Genomic DNA, 21008 nt, shown 5'->3' with positions numbered 1-21008 from the left:
AAGTCCTCCCATGACTTTTGTTTAGCTAGTTTTACACAGTGTTTAGCATTCTTGCATTTGTCTCTATATTCTCTAAGAGCACAAGCTGACTTATTTGACAGGAACTTTTGGTATACTTTCTTCTTTTCCTTCACTGCCTCTTTAACTTACTGTGTCCACCAGGGAGTTCTGATTTTTTTATCCTTGCAGACAACCTCACCACATACCTCTCTGGCTGAATCAATCAATGTTTTCTTCAGAGTTTGCCACTGAATCTCCAAGTTTGATTCCTGTTCTCTAACTCTTTCATTTTTTCTTCAATAATATTTGTGTATTTTAGTTCTACAGTTCACATCTGAGAGCTGCTCAACTTTTATTCGCTTTAAAACTTTCTTACATTTCATTCTATTCAATGTGAAATTCAATTTTATCATGCTTAAGACTAAATAGTGATCACTTCCAATTTCAAATCTGTACACTCTGGTGTCCTGCACCAGGGAGAAAACATCGCTATCAACAATAACATAGTAAATGAGACTTTTCTTATTCCTTGCCTCTTCTCTCCAAGTGAATTTGTGTACATTTTTATGTTGGAACATGGTGTTAGTAATAACCAGTCCATGTCCTGAGCAGAAATCCAACAGGTATTTGCCATTATTATTAACTTTGCTCTTTTCTCCAAATTTTCCCAAAATGCTTTTGTATATCTGACACTCATTTCCTACTCTGCTATTTAGATCCCCAACAAGGATCAACTTTTCCTTTTTCATTGTGTCAGTTGCTTTTTCTAAAGCCTCAAAAAATTCCTCCACTTCTACCTTAGTAGAACCTTCTGTGGGACCATAGGTACAAATAAGTCTCATTGTCCAGTTCTCCATTCTCATATTTGCCCACATTACTCTACTTGAGACTGACTGCCATTCAAGAAGATTAGCCTCATATTTTGTGTTGAATACTAGCTTAAATATAATAATATTTAAGCTGGTATGATAATATTTAATATAATAATATTTAAATATATTGTGTTGAATACTAGCTTAAATATAAGGTGCTTAAATAAAGAATACAAATTTTTACATAAAGTGAAAAAGTTTCACTTTTAATTACAACTGATGTGCATGTATTTCTCTATGTTTGCAATTTTTATACGTGAGACCCTAAATGAATGACTTCTTTCCATGATTCCTTCATTTAGGATCTAACACAACAAAAACAAAAAACAGAATTGAAAATTTCGGAATAAATGATCCATGTTCTTGGCACAAGCTCCCCCGTTTTCCATTTTTCTATTATAATACGTCTCGCCAAATTTATGACCATATGTATCTCTGGGATATAGTATATTTTTCTTTTGAACAGGCCCCATTTCATTTAAATCAACTCATAATTTTTATCAATATTTCCCCATTCACCTGGATCTTCTAAATTTACAGAGACTAACAAGGTGTTAGTTTCGTGGTCAACTACAACTAAATCTTCTAAACTGTTTTTCACTTAAATCATGCATCTTGTTATCTTGTTCAATAGTTGAATAGTACTTTCATGCTAACTGGATGATGTGCACAGTTCTTCAAACTCTGATTTCTGATGTATCGAGTTGGTTACAATCTGCATCAGAATATTTTGATATTTTAACAAATTTATTAAGAGCCCCAGTTTGTTTCTTAATATCTGCTTCTTTCGCAGCATGATGCTTACGATTTTGTGCACCGGATAACTTTTTTTAATTTTTGATTCCATTTCTATTTTATACCCACAAGAAATTATTACACAGCACGACACAGAGACGATATAATAGTCTGCACTGCGCTACTGTGAGTAGCCTACTGAGATGCGTACCATATGACTGGTTAACTAGCAACAAATGTTTTGTACGAAAATTCGTTTCTGCACATAAAAACTGTTCACCGTTTCACTTTAGATAGATTGCAGTAGACACAACATTCTGCAGGCAAGCATTTAGCCTGCTCTTGCTGCAAAATTGTAAACAGCCGGCTGAGCAGAGGCGGCAATATACAATTTTTTTAAATTTTTGTTCGGTGTATCCGGCTTTATTTATTTTAATATTGATCATTCTAAGAATTTTTTGTTTTTATGATAAAAACTTTTGTTTCTTAAAAATGAACTTATGAACCGTGCCCCGGTGGCGGCGGCGGCACCCCCCTTCACAGCGGTTCCCGCATTCACCGCATGCTCGCTTCCGCCGGCCCTGAATATGTTATCTACACATGAAAGTTCAAAAGACCTATAGCACATTAGTGCTGTGCATGGGCAAGAGGAATACAAGAAAGGAGGAATCTGTTCACAATTTGCTTCAACCCTGAGAGTTGTAATCTTTGGGGAAGGCAGAGAGGGGAAGACTGTTCCAAAGAGCAGATGTAGATGGAATGAAAGAGGAGGCATTCAAGTTGGTTGGGTGAGTTTCCAAATGGACTGCAAAAGAGGTGTTGGTTAGCAGTGGATCTTGTTTTAATGATTTTGGAGGAGAGTTGAGGAATAATAGTGTCCAATTCAACAGAGCATTGTCCATGAAAGCATCTGTAGAACAGGCACAAGGCAAAATCTGAGTATATGTGAGAGAAGGATCATTAATTAGCCAGATTTCCCTTTTTTTTGGATAGAATCAAGCAATTTTAGAGAAGATTTTGAAGAAGACCTCAAATATGGGGGCAGTATTCCATGGCTGGGCAGATTTGAGATTTTTATAAAGTTAGCAGCTGTGGAGGTGCAAAAAAGTACACTAATTTTTTTGGTGGCTATAGTTGAAATCTGGTTGTGCCAGAAAGGATCAGAGGTGCAGATCAGTCCAAGAAGAGAGATCTGATTGTGTTTGGATATCTCAACATTACTGAAGGTGGTTGGGGGGGGGGGGGGGTATGAGCTCTTTCTTGTGAGAGAAAGAGCTCTTTTTTTTTTTTTTTGGTGGCATTGAAGTTTTCAAGATTGTCCTTGCTCCTCTTGGATCTGTGTTTAGGTCACTGGTCATGGTGGATCTTCAGGATTCTATTACTTGAGCACTACAAGGTCTGTTGAATAGAAAGGAGAATGAAGTTTACTGTCATCAGGAAAGCTATGGATAGGATTGGAAGTCTGTGAAAGCAGGTCATTTATATACAAGAGGAAGAGCATGGATGAAAGAACAGAACTCCTGGGTACTGTGGCATTGGTGGGATATCCTGAGGAGAGCAGACCATACCGTCCACTATGACATGTAGTGAGTGACCAATGAGAAATTTGGTGATCCAGTTGCAAAGTGTGGAAGGAAGACCATAGGACGGCAGTTTGTTAAGTAGAAGCTTGTTTGGCCCTCTGTGCTGACCTGATCAAATGCCTTTCTACAGTATTATTCAGGTGTGAGAGTGGTGGAAACCTGGGTGGGTAGAAGTTGTACCCAATGGCTTTAGCAAGGGACCAGAAAGTGCAACTGCCATTTGGACAGGAGGTAAGTTTGCATCATTTGGCCCTTTCAAAGTCTGACTTGATAATGATTCTTTTACAACTGTTTCAGGCTGCAGTATAAGCAGAGTGAGCAGCTAGAGTTTTGGTCTTGAGCCATTCGTGGTAAGCAGAGGTTTTTTTTTTTTTACTTTGGCACAGTTTTTTGAGAACCAGAGCTTGGATACTGGCTAAGAATTTGGAGCGGAATAAGAAATGAAAGCCTTCCTTCCTATGATGATGATTTCTATTATTTGGTCTGAGCTAGTTTTTGGATCAGAAGTGCTGAGGCAACAATCAGGCCATAGGAAAGAGGAATAGAAGCCTCACTACTGGGTTATTTCGACTGCAGAAAGTCGAGCTTTAAAAAGAGATAGTTGAAGAGGTCAAAGTGGTTGATGGAGGAGTTTGGAGAGAGATAGACAGAATATATGAAAGGGCGAGTTGAAAGCAGATAAAACAGTGGGGATTCAAGGATTTGCAGTCTCTGGTATGGTATGTCTATTCTGATGAATACACAAGAGCCACCCTTGTGGTGGCAATGAGGTACTGGTTTCAAGCCGGCTGGATGTTGCCCAGATGTTTTTGTCAGGGAACCAGGGAGAACAGTAAAAAATTTAATACGGGTATAAACTCCACTTCATCATCCAGAAGAAGAAGAAGAAGGGATAAACGCGATGTCAGAAGAATTGAAAATATGAACCATCACCATAAGGAGTATTATTGGAAAGAAAATTGAACTTGCAGAAGAACTGGAAAAGTACCACATGGCCATAATTAACATTACCAAGACAAAGAGGACAAAATTGGATGAGATCCTATGCAGTAACATGTACAGGATGTTATATTCAGGCAACATCAATCAAGAGAAAGGAGTAGCAGCAATGGCATTCAGTATCAAACATGATGGTAAATTTCTTGATTAGGATGCAGTTTGAAGAAGATTTATGTTATCAGTCTTCAAAATGAAGAAATGGACAACAAGACTTATTTGTGCCTGTGGTCCCACAAAAGTTTTATTTTAGGAAAAAATGGAGGTCATGTTGGAGGTTTAATGGAATATTTTCAGCACTGGGAAAGGATTAAAACTAATTTTGATGCTTCCAATATTTCATGTCAGTCACTGAGACATTTTCAGGGATTACAAATAACTTTTGTAACAACATGCTCATATACAATACAATACTAAATGAAACAGGTAGGTGACTCTAAATCTAGGAGGTGGTGTGCCCTCTATTGGCATTTATAGGTGGCCTAGGATGTAACATGGAATCTATGATAATTAATGTTTCCCAAATTTTGGGAAGTTTTATGCAGCCGTATTTATTTAAATTCGGTTGATTTCAGAGTGCCGCCACAAATTCTAAAACCAGTCTTTCTGTTTTCAAAAAGAAAGACTTGAAAAAACTTTTTGAAAAATTCGAAAAATCCAGCATGTTGTCCTCACAGCACTTAAGCCTCAACACATGGAAAAAGTGGAGGAATTTTTCAAGTTATTAGAGCAGCAGCAGCTGACATAAAGAAAATGGAAAACATGGTCCTTGTTGGAGATCTAAACAACAGAGTAGGAAATGAATCTCACCAGGCATATAGGAACGTTTTGAAAAAATTTGGAGAAAAGGGCAAGGCTAATAATAACAGCAAGTACCTGCTGAATTTCTACTTACAATACAGAGTAGTGATTACTAACGTTCCAAATCATTGTTAACACCACAGGTTCAAGTGAAGAGAAGGCATAAGAAAAGGATTAGAAGGATGACTTCATCAAATATTAAAGACCACAGATATGAGAGTTCCAAGAAAGATTACAGAAGTAAATAGCTGCATCAACAGCAGAATTATAATAAAAATGATTTTTTTTTTATTACATGTACACAAAATTTTACACTATAATACAAACATTGTTACAAAATGTAAAATTGATATATGTAAATGAATAGTAATAAATTTTTTAATAACAATAATCTTGGTTTTTGAGAATAGCTACATTTTTGTTACAGTAAATAAAATTAATACATGCAATTAATAATAATAATAGTTTTAATAAGAAATAGTTATTCAGTCTTCATAATTCATACATACTATCACAATGTATACATTGCACACATATATATGCAAACGAATACTTTGCATATATGTGCAAAGGTAAATTCATAACTTCATTGTTATGAAGTTATGAATATAACTTCATAACACTATATAAAAACCATCATCTTGGATACATTGCATGTTTTATATACAACTAAGATGTATTTCTTACATTTTTTTATCACTGCAGGGATTAAGTGTACAATTCTGAATGTATTTGTTTGTTTGAATACATTCAGAATTTAAATCTGCATTTCACAGCAAGCAATTATCATATCATTCAGCTATGTACAGTTATACAGTTAACACATTGCAGTCTCTTTGAAGAGTTTCGATTTCAGTGCTAAGTGAATGACAGCAGTATTAATAACAGCTATGGTATAATAAATTTAGTTTAATCCTTTATCCAAGTGTGAGCAAACAAAGTTTGCGCCTAAAAGTATCTTCAGGTAAGGTGGTACAACACCAGGACAACGCTTTGCAAAGGTGGAGCAAGCTACCAACAACTCCTGTCTCAGTATCTCCTATAATGCAAAACACATCTCCTTGCGGATATGTCTAATGTTATGCATTAAGGGAAGGGCCACTACCCAGACTAGTTTCGACCTTTATTGAGGTCTCTTCAGTGGGAGCCAGGCCCAAGTTGAGATACCAGGCAGAAGCATTAGCAGGTTATCTCTACCTATAGGAATTGCCGAATGGTGTGCCACCTTTTTTAATAAATTACTCTGGATTTAGAAAAAGATGTTTAAATTTTGTTTTTCACTTGGTTAGAGTATAATAAATTTAGTTTAATCCTTTATCCAAGTGTGAGCAAACAAAGTTTGCACCTGAAAGTATCTTCAGGACTGAGGTAAGGTGGTACAACACCAGTAAACTCGTTGCAAAGGTGGAGCAAGCTACCAACACTCCTGTCTCAGTATCTCCTATAATGCAAAACACATCTCCTTGCAGATATGACTAATGTTATGCATTAAGGGAAGGGCCACTACCCAGACTAGTTTCGACCTTTATTGAGGTCTCTTCGGTGGGAGCCAGGCCCAAGCTGAGATACCAGGCAGAAGCATACGCAGGTCATCTCTACCTATAGGAGTTGCCAAATGGTGTACCACCCTTTTTTAATAAATTACTCTGGATTTAGAGAAAGATGTTGAAAGTTTATTTTTCACTTGGTTAGAGTATAATAAATTTAGTATAATCCTTTATCCAAGTGTGAGCAAACAAAGTTTGCGCCTGAAAGTATCTTCAGGACTGGGGTAAGGTGGTACAACACCAGGGCAATTCGTTGCAAAGGTGGAGCAAGATACCAACACTCCTGTCTCAGTATCTCCTATAATGCAAAACACATCTCCTTGCGGATATGTCTAATGTTATGCATTAAAGGAAGGGCCACTACCAGAATGCTTCTGCCTGGTATCTCAGCTTGGGCCTGGCTCCCACTGAAGAGATCTCAATAAAGGTCGAAACTAGTCTGCGTAGTGGCCCTTCCCTTAATGCATAACGTTAGACATATCCGCAAGGAGATGTGTTTTGCATTATAGGAGATACTGAGACAGGAGTGTTTCATCTTTGTTTACCATCTTATCTGTTCCGTTCTTGAGAAGAATAGCATGTTTTCCTATCACACTGCTATCTTTCATAGCAGTGTGATAGGAAACCAGTCAGGGTCACTACCCTGACTGGTTTCAACCTTTTTTGAGGTTGAAACCGATCTGGGTAGTGACCGGTTTCAACGATAAGGATACCAAGTAATTTTATAAACTTGGTTTTTTACTCCTTCTCCCAAGTAAGCAAAAACAGTTAAGTTTTCTCCTGAACATAGTTCAAGTCTAAAGGTAGCGCAACAGCAGGCCAACTCGTTGTAAAGGTGGGTAAAGCTCTGATCACTATTCTTAGTATTTCCCATAATAAAATTCAATATAGACCTATATTAAAAAAGCACCTTGTAGCAACTTGTATAGGTAAAGTTGATAAGGCTCTGTATTACTAAAAAACTTGGTATTTCAGGGTCTAGCTACTCACTGAGGAAACCTCAAAAAAGGTTGAAACCGGTCTGGGTAGTGACTCCCTCCCCCCACCCATAATGTATAACAGTATACATCTCCTAGTGAGAAGTGTTTTACATTATGGGAAATACTAAGAATAGCGATCAGAGCTTTACCCACCTTTACAACGAGTTGCCCTGGTGTTGCACTACCTTTAGACTTGAACTACATTCAGGCATAAACTTAACTGTTTTGCTTACTTGGGAGAAGAGTAAAAAACCAAGTTTATAAAATTACTTGGTATCCTTAATATATTAAAGTATATATGTATATATACTTTAGTATATATTTAGTATACTAAAGTATATATGTATATATACTTTAATATATAAAATAACAAATCAACAGCCAAGTATAATATCGTTTTCTTGAATAAACATTTCAAAATTTTTTCTGTCAAGAAGCATCTTTTGAATATTAACGAATATTTTATTTGGTATATAGGAAATTCTAACATAGTGAATTTTCGATGGTTCAAAAAACCATTTATTCACTTTAAAAATGAGAAAATTGAAAAAACTATGATTGGAATATGTCATCTTTTGGGTTTTTATGGTAAGTGTTTTTTATAGATTTTTCAAATGTTTTTAAAATCTTGTAAATTTTTTGTTAATTAAAGTATATTTGTTATTTTATATATATATATATATATATAAAAATCTTCATATTAGGCTACTCTTTGTATCCCATAATTAACAGCACTTGCACATCTTACTTACTTACAATATCCTGTATTAAAATATGAATCACTGTGCTGACAAGATTTGGCCTTTATTCAGAAAGAATGTTATATCTTGTCAAATATAATATGTTAACATAAGAAACATTGCTTGCTTGGTACTCATGCAGACTTTTAGGTGATGTTTCCATATTTGAGGTGGTGAAGTATTAAGTGGTGTATCATCAAGGAATTAGAACAATGAAAATTTAACAAAAAAAAAAAAAAAAAAAAAAAGGTGGGTAGGAGGTTGGAAGAATCATCACTGGAGTCATGGATTTAAGAGATTGTTGCTGAAGGTCTCACAAATTCAATTATACCACACCTTGTTGGAATTTTTTCCACTAGGTTATACTATAAATTAAAGATACCAAGAAATTATATACTTGGTTTAATCCTTTATCCAAGTGTAAGCAAACAAAGTTTGTACCGGAAGTATTTTCAGGACTGGGGCAACTCGTATATAGAAGCTGATGACCTCCATCACTTGCCTTAGTATCCCATAATGCAAAGCACATATCCTTATGGGTATGTATAATGCTATGCATTAAGGGAAGGGTCACTATTCAGACCAGTTTCGACCTTTCTTAAGGTCTCATCAGTGGGAAGCAGACCCAGAGGTGATAAGGTTGAAGTAATGCCAAAGTCATAATTTTTTATACTAGTAGCCAGAAGATACCAATTTCTTGATATCTTTAATTTATTCCACACCTTAAAACTGTTCATGTTCATCCACCCACTACCCTCTCAGGTAGTTCATTCCATGCATCTAATTCCATTAAAAAACACCCAAAATCTCCTTGCTCACTCTTTTGTTGCACAACTTCTTAGGATATGCTGTTGTATGTGTCCATTCACTTTAAGATATGGATTTTTCTTTGGAAAGGAAGAAAAGGAATTACGTAGAAGATGTGTTATGTAGATTGAGTTACATCAAAAGTTTTGAGTAGTTAGATTTGTTATACTTAGAGCTTGTGTGTGTGTGGGGGGGGGGGATTGGGTATCGAATTTGGGTATGAAAAGGATTGTAAGCAAGGAAGATGATTATGTATGAAGAAAATGATAAATGATGGCTTGTTGCATTGATACAATGAAGACTACATTGTATGCTACACCTGACATTTAGCTTTATATATCACATTAATATTAGTAATATGGGGTATCTGACAGGGTGTGCATAATTCTTACTTTTTTAAAAATACCATTTCTAAGTTTTCTACTTTTTCCTTAGATTGCTAGTTTTTAAAAATTGTTAGAAGTAAAGAATATGATGTTAAAATTTTTTGACATTTATTCTGTATTTAAATTTTATTGTTCTTAAAATTATTTTTCTCTTCCTTAAGACTGATTGCTAAAAGGGAACATCCTAATATATATATATATATGTATAAAGTATTTTTACCTTGGGTACAATAAATGTTAAAAATACCAAGCAATTTTAAACCTGGTTTTACTCCATTTCCCAAGTAAGCAAACAGACAAACGAGTCAAGTTTGCACCTGCAAGTGTTGCAAGTCTAGCTGATCCTACAGGTAGTGCAAGACAACACGTGGTAATATTTTTACCTTGGGTATATATATATATATGTGTATGCACATACATACAGCTAATTCTCTTTTTACATGATTTTGAAATAACACTGTTTAGGAAACAAAACAGTTCTATTTTTGCATGGTATATTTTGATTTACCACAGTTCAAGTGGCACTTATTTTTAAAATTTTTGTTTGAATTCAGTTCTGTTAAAATGGGTATTTCCATTATAATTATCATTTCCTAGTACAGTACATATGTACTTAAACTTGAATTTTTGGACCCCCCCCCCTCCCCCCAATGTTTTAAACATCAGGGATTACTTTTCACTATAGAATGTAGACTAATGCCAAGTAGAACTTATATAGCAAAATCACAAAAAAGTGTTGGTGGCTTTTAAAGTAGCTAGGGATCGTATAACTCTATTATTTTGCAGCAATGTTTCAGAAGATCGTATATGAAAACCATTGCTCATTAATCAATCCCTAAAATCGGGGCAATGAAAATGGTGGATTTTAACACATTACCAGTGCATGGAAGGCAAATTAAAAAAGGTTTGGTTACAAAAGAAATTTTTAAATTGGTTCCATCAACATTTTGTTCCAGAAGTTAAATGCTATTTGATGGAAAAATCTGGACTTTAAAGTTTTATTCATTATAGACAATGTACCTGTCCATCCTGTTTTAGAACACCCGAATACAGAATTTTTTTTTTTCTGCCACCTAATACAACACCCTTAATACAGTCGCTACACCAAGGTGTGATCACTACCTTCAAAATTTATTACATAAGAAGAAGAACATTCCAATACATTTTGGATAAACTAGATAAGGATAATTTACTGACGGTTATTGACGTGAGGAAGAAATTTTCTATTTTGGATTGCATCAAACTTGCTAAGTTGGCGTTATCAATATTTAAAGTTGAAACCATCAACTTTAAATGCATGCTGGAAAGCTACTTGGCCAGAATGTGTGAAAAAAAAGAAAAAGCATGTACCTTTGCATACAACTGAATATCCCAATATCATCAGATTAGCACATGCAGTTGGTGGAGAAGGACTTGATGATTCGTCTGCAGATATTAAAGAATTGATGGTTGAAAAGGCTGTTAGTGATGACGAAAGAATAGAAGCTGTGCTTAAGAATCTCGATGAAAAAGAAAAAAGTGATGTTGATGAAGAGATTCTAATTTCTGTAGGATTAATTAAAGAAGGGCCCCAAATAGCTAGTAAAATTGTGAAGTCAATTTCTTACACATTATCCAAGTGCTGAACATTTTAAACGTGAACTGAAGTTATGTATGGTGCGATATGAAGAATTATACAAAGATCTAGTCAAAATAGGATTTCAACGATTAATTACAAAGTTCATGGTAAAAAAAATCAACCTTCAGAATTACTGGAAATTAGTGCTAATTTTGTTCCTTTTACTGAAGAAAACGTTTCACCATTTCAGTATGAACAGTACAGCCAAAGTGTTTCAATGATAGAAGTGATTTAATTAATTCCAGTCTCACACAAAAAAATGTGGCTACTGTAAGAAAGTGACGGCAAATAAAATTTAACTAATAACCATATGCTCAGGTGTATTTGGATCTTTTAGAATTCCTGTTTTATTAATGACACACTATTTTATATGCATCATATCAGGTTTTCACATCTGGAACCATTCTTCTATTTTTTCATATGCACTGTATTTTTTTTTTACACAGTTTTCATTTACACGATTTTTTTTGGGACCAATCTACCGCCGTGTAAATAGAGAATTGGGTGTAAATGAGAGTGTATATATATATATATTATTAAGTCTCAGATTAGAAATAATTAAATTTGAATGCGCATTTTACAATCTTGTTCTCTTTCCACTGTTTGTAATATTAAGAGATGAGCTGCTGGAGGTTGTTTTCAGAATTTATTCATCTAACCTACACAGTTAGAAAATATCTCCCACCGAACTTTCATAAGAGAAAGCATTTCACCACATATAGCCTGAAATAGGAGGTTGCCATTTTAGCAATTTTTTCCTAGTTTTGACTCCTTTTATTTTATGCTCAATTGTAAATTTCAAAGTTTGGTTACTTTTTTAGGCTGTTATGTATATTGTAATAGAGTTAGTTGACTTGTGAAAAGTGTTTATGTCCCAGACTAAAGGTTATAAGCTTATCATACATTTTATTATCATGGTTTGCTGAATATTATGTTATTCCATCTCTGGAGATCAAACATGGAACTTTTTTTTTATCCACTTCAGGCCTCAAATAAACAGTATGAGGGTTTCATACGATATAATGGGTTTTTGGTTGAAGAGTGGAAGTACATCAACAACCAGGCCAGTTTTGGTGATGCTCTTTGTATGGAAAGCTTAAATCCTGTTTAGAACACAAAGAAACTTGGCCAGGGCTCTTCAGCTGAAGGTGAGTTAATTGGACTCATCTGTAGTTTTTCCTCCTGGAAACTTGGGTTTTTCATCACACAAAACAGGCAAACTGGCCATTAGCCACAATTAACAGACATAATACACTGGTCTCATAGCCTGAGTTGCTTCAGCCATAAATCCAAATCAACCAACCAGGCTGGTATTATGTAATATTCAGCAACATTTACAAATCAGGTTTGGCAACATGCACAGTTATTTCAAAAATTTATAAAAATGGATGATCACTTCGTTATCTGTACTATGATTTTCAACATCCAGTGATTCTTTGAGCTGTTTTGAAACTTTTGCAGTTTGCTCCCTATCCACCATGCCTTATCAGCTGTTTGCAGCTCCATCAGCTTAATACACAACTTGTAATCTTTTCAGGCCAAATTTCATAAAGCAATTACATTTTGCCATATTGAACTGCCAGTTATACTGGCCTTCTTGATAGTTTATTTATATTATCCTCTAGTTTATTAACTTTTACTCTCCCCAATTTAGTAACATCAGTAACAAACAACTGGATGTTGTCTTCATATCACCTATATTAATGCACAAACTGAACATCAGGGATCACTTAAAAATCAAAACTAAATAACTGGGATAAGATTACTACTACATAGCCCATAAGGAATGTGGAGAACTGTCCACATCCACAATGCACTCCTCATCTTTCTATGGTGTACCCTGTTACTAGATATCCACTTGGATACAATCAGTATCCAAGTGGATATCTAGAACTAACGATCTGAGACTTAGTCACCCTTAGTGTATTCTGTATTTTCTAAAACCGCAGATAAATATTATGGCACAACATGATCATATATCACAGTAATGGTTATTTCCCATTTGAACAAGGCTTTTGCTATTTTTGTCAAATATCTAGGGAAAGAGTGAAAATGTTACTATAACCACTGAAGACAGAATATACTCTTTATCAGTGTAAGTAGAATAGATGTAAATGAGATGGCACTAGCAGCGGAATTGCTCATATATGGTATTGGCATCATTGTTGTTACAAAACAAATACTAAATTAGGTGAGATACTTCTAAAAAATATTTATATATTATATTTGAGTACTTTATTTAGTTATTGAGTGTATGATGACACAATGACTGTGAGTTCCATGCAGACAGGCAACATCATCTTACAAAACCAATATAATGCTGATGGTTATAATGTAATTTTGTGTGTGTGTGTTCTCTGGCTGATTTGACTGCACATAGAATAAAAAAAAAGAGTTCTGGGAGCAAAAACCCTACTACTCTGATGTTTGATCAGCTAAATCACCTTCAAATGAAAAAGCCTAAAGAAAGATTCCTCTTGTCATGACAAGAATGGATCTCAGGGTCTCTTTTACTCGATGGACACTGTATTCCTTCATTCTCCTGATTGTGCTATGGAGGCAACATGTTCAAGCACCAATGATAAGTGAAAGAAATTTAGTATTCCACAACAAACATGAAAATGAACTTCATGGCAGACAGGTTCAGGAAGAGTGATGTTCCTATATTTCATTATGGGAACATAGACATTAAGATGTATTGGTGCCTGTGTTCTCTGGCTCTAGGAGTAAGTAGAGGAGGAATTTTTTTGAGTAATTAGAAAAGGCAGCTAACATAGAGGGGGGAAAAGGCAGTTCTTGTTGGAAATCAAAGCAGCAGAGTAAGAAATCAGTCCCTGATATAAAGAATATGTTGGAAGACTTGAAAAAAATACAAAGCTAACTCCTTCTCAATACATGACATGTTCATTATTAACACCATGTTCCAATGAAGATGTGCAAAAATTATGTGGAGAGAATAAGAAAAGAAATAGAATTTTTATTGAATGCCTTATTGTGGATGGTGACATCTTTGGACTGATTCACGATATAAGAGTATACCTAAAATTTAATACCCTCCCTTCCTTTCCTTCTTTTGTATCTCATTCTTTTTTCTGTTGCTTAACCTCATGCTTTGTTTTGTGAAGATTTGCTTGAAATAAATTATTTTCTTTCCTTATTGTTGCACTGCTATTCTTCTCAACCTCCAGAGCATATTTTCTGATTTTTACCTTTTGACTTACTCTCTTGTAATTCACATTTCCATCACTTTCACCCTCTCCTGCAAGTATATTTCTATCTACATGTCCTGCCATTTTAATTTTCATCACATAGTTTTCTAAAGTTAATTAATGAATTATAAACCATTGGTATATGCATACAGATGTTCTGCAGTATTTTTGTTAATTAGCGTGAACTTAAATATTCTCTTTCAAATTGCCAATTCCGGTTGTTAGTGGGTTTGTATTGTGAGAAATGCATAATACATTTTTTTTTTGTTATATATATATATATAATACAGTTGCGTGTTGTAAATATATTGTGTTTATGTGTAGCATTAGAATTTTGTGAAGTAAATGTAGAAGATTTGCTTCTTAGTCTGTTCAAAAATTAGTATTATAGTTTAGTGATATTTAAATTGCCTAAGTTAAAAGGACTTAGTTTACTGAAAATGTGGGATTTTACCACTTTTAAGCAAAGCGCCATGAAGTTAATATGCAATGGCGACAGTTTCTCTTCGAACTTGAGGATTAAATCGGAACCAGAAGAATATCATGTGCACTGGGGGTGTGCATGAAGTGAAAAGAACACGGTAACCAAGGAATAGCTTGATAGAGCTGGGTATCTATGACAACAGATATATTGTCATAGAGGATAGTTTTTGGAACAACTAGTGAGAAAAAGTTCCATGAGTAGCAGTCTTTCAGAAAGAAAGATGTTTTAAAAGTTATTCACTTTTTAGGTTACAAAAATAACAGGAATAACAGATGTAGAAGAAATTTATAGGAACTTTGAAACTTGATAAATGAAGTTTTTCATATAGGAAGAAAAATGTTTATCAGATATTGAAGGTTCCATTAATTCAGAAATGATTTAATGGCTGTTTCAGAGAATAGATAACAGTACGTTGATTTTTAAGTGTCTGATCATTTTTATTAGGAAATCCTTCATACTGGAAGATGAAAGAGATATGGAATTTTGAAGATGAAAGTAGAAAGAATTGTTTTTGAGTGAGCTTTCTGGTAGACATATAAAAGAGGGAATGCTAGACAATGTTCAAATTTGAAAATTTTATTGATGTAGTTTTCGGAAGAAAACTACATCAACAGTTTTTGAAAGCAATGCAGAATAGGTTTAAAACTTATTTTGTGCATGAAGGGAGATCACCATCATCTTTCCGTGCCTACTGGCACATAAGGCTGTAATGCTGGTTTTCCATCTGCCCCTCTCCCTTGCAGCTTCTCTTGCTTCTGCCCAACTCACCTATCTTGCCTACTTCATTTCGGATTCCATCATTCTTCTCCAAGTTAATTTTGGGCAACCTCCAGAGCGTCTCCCTTCTGGAGCCGACCTCAGTGCTACTTGGGGAATTCTGTTTATCCCCATGTGAAGAACATGTCCGGTCCATTTCCATATTTTTAGGCGAATCTCTTCATCTATTGACTTGGAGAAGGTTTTCTTTAAAAGTTCCTCGTTAGCAATTGCATTTGGCCAAAAGATTTTTAAAATTCTTCTTAAACATTTGTTTTGGAATATGTCCAATTTATTACTGTTGTGTCTTGGCGAGTTTCTAAGTTTCAGAGCCATATAACAGTACTGCTTGCACAATAGATTTATAGATATTAATTTTCACTTTAACTGTAATATTTGATGCTTTCCATAATTTATTTAATGACCTGAAACAATTTTGTGCTTTAGCAATTCTTTGTAAAACGTCTTCGTCAGTGCTGCCTTGTTTGTTTATTACTGATCCAAGGTATGTAAAAGTATCAACACCTTCAGTTGTTTCATTTTTAACTTAATTTCATTTTTCATTTATTCACATGACCTTGGTTTTCTTTTTGTTTATACGAAGACCCACAATTTCTGCCCAGCAAGTCATCAGTTTTTAGCTGTAAGTCATTTAACTTGGAGGACAGGAGCACTTTGTCATCAATAAAATCAAGGTCTTCCAATGTGGATATAAAGTCCCAACATGTTCTTCTCTTTTGATGATTAATTGAGTGTTTCATAATCCAATCAATTAAAATTATAAATAATAGACCAGATAGAACACAATCCTGCCTAACTCCAGTCTCAATGATAAAGACGTCTGTAAGTTTTCCATCTACTTTCATGCAAGACTTACTGCCATTATACATATTCTTAATAATGTTGAGAAATTTATTACATTCTGTATTCTAATATTTTCTAAAGTTTCTCTCTATCTACCGAGTCGAATGCTTTACTAAAATGAATGAAGTATATATAAAGTGGGGCTTGAAATTCTGTACATTGTTTGATTATTTTTCTAAGAGTGAATATTTGTTGGATGGTTCCGCAACCAGTTCGGAAACCTGCCTATTCTTCTCTTGATAAAGTTTTGTAAAAACTTTTGCAGGAATTGAAAGCAAACTTATTCCTCTCCAATTTTCACACTTGGTCAAATCTCCTTTTTTTAGGATTTTTATAATTATTGCTCCTTTCCATTGTTGGGGAAGTTTTTCTGTCTTCCATATTTCATTGTATAAACTTTGTAATTTGATAGTAGTTGTGTTAAGATCAACTTTTACCATTTCGGTGTTGATATTATCATATCCGCATGCTTTGTTGGATTTTAGTGCCTTCAGGGCATCTTTGACTTCGCTCAACGAAATCATCTCTTCGGAAATATTCAAAGTGCGTATTACATTACATGTAATATTTTACGCCTGTTGAGATCCTTTAGCTACCTTTACATTCAAAGTTTCAGCAAAATATTCTCTTCTTGCTTTGATTTTGGAGCCAGTTGTCAATAACTTTCCTCATTTGTCTCTAATGGAGGAAGGGATTGCTTTTTTGTTACCATTGATTCATTTTATAATCTGATAAAGTTGTTTAATTTTGTCCATTTTCTGCAACATGTTGTGCTTCTTTTGATAATTCATCAATATATTTTCTCTTGCGGCTCTCTTTATGCTTTTATTTAGTTCATTATAGTGACTAATATGTACCTTATATAATCATTCTGGATTTGTATTGCTCATTAATGATTTAATCTTTTTTCTCTCTCAATGATCTTCCAAGTTTCTGCAGTTAACCATTCTTTATTTTTCTTTTTTCTTCGTTTACCAATTACATCTTCAACAACTTCATTGTAGGTATTCCTTTCGTTTTTCCAATATTCTTCTACTTTGTTGTTTTCTACTGTTACATCTTGATTTTCCTCTATTTCTAATAATTCAATATATTGAATCTGTTCTTTATCTCCAAAGCAAACTTTTCTCTTGTTTCTTTAATTTTTCAATATCAAATGCAGTTCTTGAATTTCTTTTCTTTCTTAATACACTTTGAAGTTTTAATTTCAACTTCATCACTAACAAGAAGTGGTCAGAACCAACATCAGCACCATATTTGACTCTCACATCAAGCATGGATCTTACGAATTTACTATTGATAGCAACATAATCAATTTGGTTTCTTGTACCTTTGTCTAGCACGATCCAAGTCAATTTATGTATTTCTTTATGCTTGAATTTACTTCTTCCAATAACAAAGTTGTTTATTTCACAAAAGCATACAAATATCATGCCATTTTCATTTCGATCTCCACAAGCCTCGAAATCTAAGGAGTTTTCTTCTGCACATGACCTTTTACCCACTTTTGCATTAAGATCACCAATGAATATTATCATATCATGTTTTGGAATAGAATTTATTGCCTTTTGGAGTTTGTTCATAAAAACAATCTTTTATTTCTTCATTTGCATCAGTAGCAGGTGCATAAACCTGCACAACAGAAAGTTGAATAAATTTGAAATAGAACCTGGCTTTTATAATTCTCTCGTTTACTGGTTCCTATTCCATCGGGCTTTTGGTTAGTTTTGGGTTCAATATTAGTGCAACTCCTTTTTCATGCGTCTCCTCTGATCTGGAGTACAGTATTGTCTCGTTGTCTTTAGTTATAAGTCTACCAAAACCAGTGTCTATCTGATTTTACTGATGACTAAAATTTCTAACTTGTAATTGTTCATTTCATTTGTTACCTGCCTAGTTTTTCCTACCTGGTACAGTGTTCTGACATTCCATGATCTAATCTTTAAAACTTTTTGTGGCTTCAACAACAAGGGTTCTGATTGGCTTTCCCCTTGACGTGTCATATATATGTTATCCACATCAGACCAGGCTAGATAACCGTCTTCTGGGGGTCTCGTAAGTCATGACTGTCTCCAGGAGCATTTTCTCATCCAGATTTGCAGTTTCCGTAATCAGATAATTTTTACAGGGATGGGTGATTAGCCCTTTGCCCAACCCCTGAAGAGGATCCGGCTATACTCTCTTGGGGACTGAGTCTCCATTTATCGCCTCTTACGATACAAAGGAGTGCGGTTGGGGTATTCTACTATCCGCCCCAACAATGGGACATGAAGGGAGATAGAGTAGCAATAATAATGCAAATTATTACACAGTTCTCATAGCCTAATGTTATAAGAGTTGGTTTCATCTAAATACAACATAAAAAAATACTTAGTAAAATAAGTATTTTTTTATGTTGTTCCCACCCGTAAAAGGTTATTTGCAAACCTATAATACATTTTACCATGGGCTAAGGATGTGTTTTTCTATTTTTATCAATTTTATATATTTTTTGCATTTTTTTAGATTTATTTGTTATATCGTCTAGAAACCCTGCTCTAGAGGCCAAACATGGAACTTTTTCAAGCCACTTCAGGTCTCCAATAAGTGGGGTGTGGTCTCACACTGAGTGATGAAATTCATCTCCCACCTAAAGACAATCAGTGGGATTCGAACCTGTAGGTTGGAGGGCAAGTATATTAACCACTCGGCCAACCAGGCTGACTATTTACTTTTATTGCTACTACTACATGACACTTCCAAGGAGGGAGGGCACAATACTCTGTAACTTTCCATCTCTGCTACTTATTCCACCAATTAAGAACGTGACTACCACTACTGTCCACCACCACCACCAACATTACTATTTTTTTGTCTGTAAATTGCATATGTCTTATGACCAATTTGTCTGTATGCAGGATAAAAGCCTGAGTTTCAAGGAGAATAAACTCTGCTACCTGCATATCAGGTCCACTAACTCAACTTCAATTGAAAAAGCCTACATAAAGATTCCTCTTGTCACGAGTATTGAACTTGGGTCTTTACCAGTCAAAGGGCACAAAGTATCATCATTCTTCCAATTGTACTATGGAGGCACATTATTATTATTATTGTTAAGAGCAACCTCCAGGGAGTCAGAGACTCATCGAGGGAGGCCACATACTACACACACACACCAACTATCATACTTATTCTTGAATTCATTCACACTTCTTGCACTCACAACATCAAATGGCAATCCATTCCAATCAAGCACCAGCCTCTGAGAGAAAAATCTACTCCTCACATCCTTATTATATTATATTATTATTATTATTTTATATTATATTTACTTTTATTATTATTGCATAAGAATCTTCATGGAGTTAGAAGACTCATTGCATACAGCAGATATAGTATCCATACAATATCTAATGTAGTTGAAAGTTTTCCCTTTGTTATGTCATAAATTAAAGATGCCAAAAAATTACACTCAATCCTTTTTTTTTACATGGTTTTGAAATAACACGGTTGACAAAAATAAAGTATTATAGGTATTATTTCTGGAAAAATTCCCATGTTAATCCTCTAAAGTAAAATTTTTCCTCAATGTTTTCTGTTTTCCTATGTGTCTATTATTCAGATCGACAAAGCCATAATAATAGACATACAAGAAAACGAAACAATGCTTTGAATATTGGAAATGATAGTCAATAAAATGTGACAAAAATTCAGTAAACATCCACTGCCCCTACATAATCTATATTGGTAGCCCCAAAACATAAAAATTAGATCACGACTCCGATTAATAGAAAACAACATGAATACACCAAAGTCAAAAACACCAAGCCAGCATGACATCGCATCCACTTTCTCCACAAGCTCCGAAGAGGACTTCTTTCCCAAAAATTTCTATCTTTCACCTCCCTCCCAAAGAATTCCCTGCCCTTAAAAAGGAAAAAAAAAAAAAAAACACTTTTTAAAATAAAAATTCAAACACCTCTTGCCTCATCGATATTTCTCCCACATCTCTCTATCCCCACATTCCAACTCACCCCCTTCGTTTCAGTCATACTACAACAGCAGATAAATGTATATTGCCGTATGCTGGATGCTGCTGAATAAGAAGACAACCTGCAGTATCCTACAAAGTTATGTTTGAATTATTCTTCCTATATATTTGTCATATATCTGTATTTAAAACATCAGCAATGCCATAAAAATTGAGTGAAAAGCCAATGACAGTATAAAAAAAAAGACTTACTCCTGAACAAAAATAGACTAAATAGCCATAAAAATAGTAAATAAAGTATGTCATTTTTTTTTTTTTTCAAATTTAAGTTTATTTTTTAATGTTATTTTCATATCATGTTCATCTAAAGTCAAAAATCAAAATGTATAAGAATTTTCCAAGGTGTATTAATTGATTTCTAGCACTTTTATAAGTTAAATTTAAAAAAAAACACTTGAATTTTTTTATATATATTAAGGTAAGTATAATCATGTTTATAACATGATTTATTTGATTAATTGAAAATATTTTCTACCTTGAGAGAAATGATGGATAAAACAACCAAAAAGAACCAAAACGAAAAACAATTTTCTTTAAAAACAAAAACAGAAGTCTTAGACCAGCTTCCAAAAGTTTTAATTCGAATGAAGCTACAATCCA

General features: G+C 34.3%; 1 protein-coding gene across 6 annotated transcripts in view; it reads left to right on the top strand.

Moving 5' to 3' along the window:
- Positions 1-21008, top strand: part of Tti1 (Telo2 interacting protein 1) — a 729405-nt gene that overhangs the window by 329129 nt on the left and 379268 nt on the right. For all 6 annotated transcript variants that reach the window (XM_090394772.1, XM_090394775.1, XM_090394771.1 and 3 more), the window contains one exon: positions 7992-8102. In XM_090394772.1, coding sequence (XP_090250898.1) covers positions 7992-8102 — 111 coding nt within the window. The remainder of the gene's footprint in view (positions 1-7991; positions 8103-21008) is intronic.

This window comes from Typopeltis vanoorti, chromosome 6 (assembly GCF_054136105.1).
Source record: "Typopeltis vanoorti isolate ZY-2024b chromosome 6, IOZ_Tvanoo_1.0, whole genome shotgun sequence".
Classification (NCBI taxonomy): domain Eukaryota; kingdom Metazoa; phylum Arthropoda; class Arachnida; order Uropygi; family Thelyphonidae; genus Typopeltis; species Typopeltis vanoorti.
The sequence above is the reverse complement of the archived record's forward strand: the minus strand, read 5'-3'. Positions and strand labels throughout refer to the sequence as shown.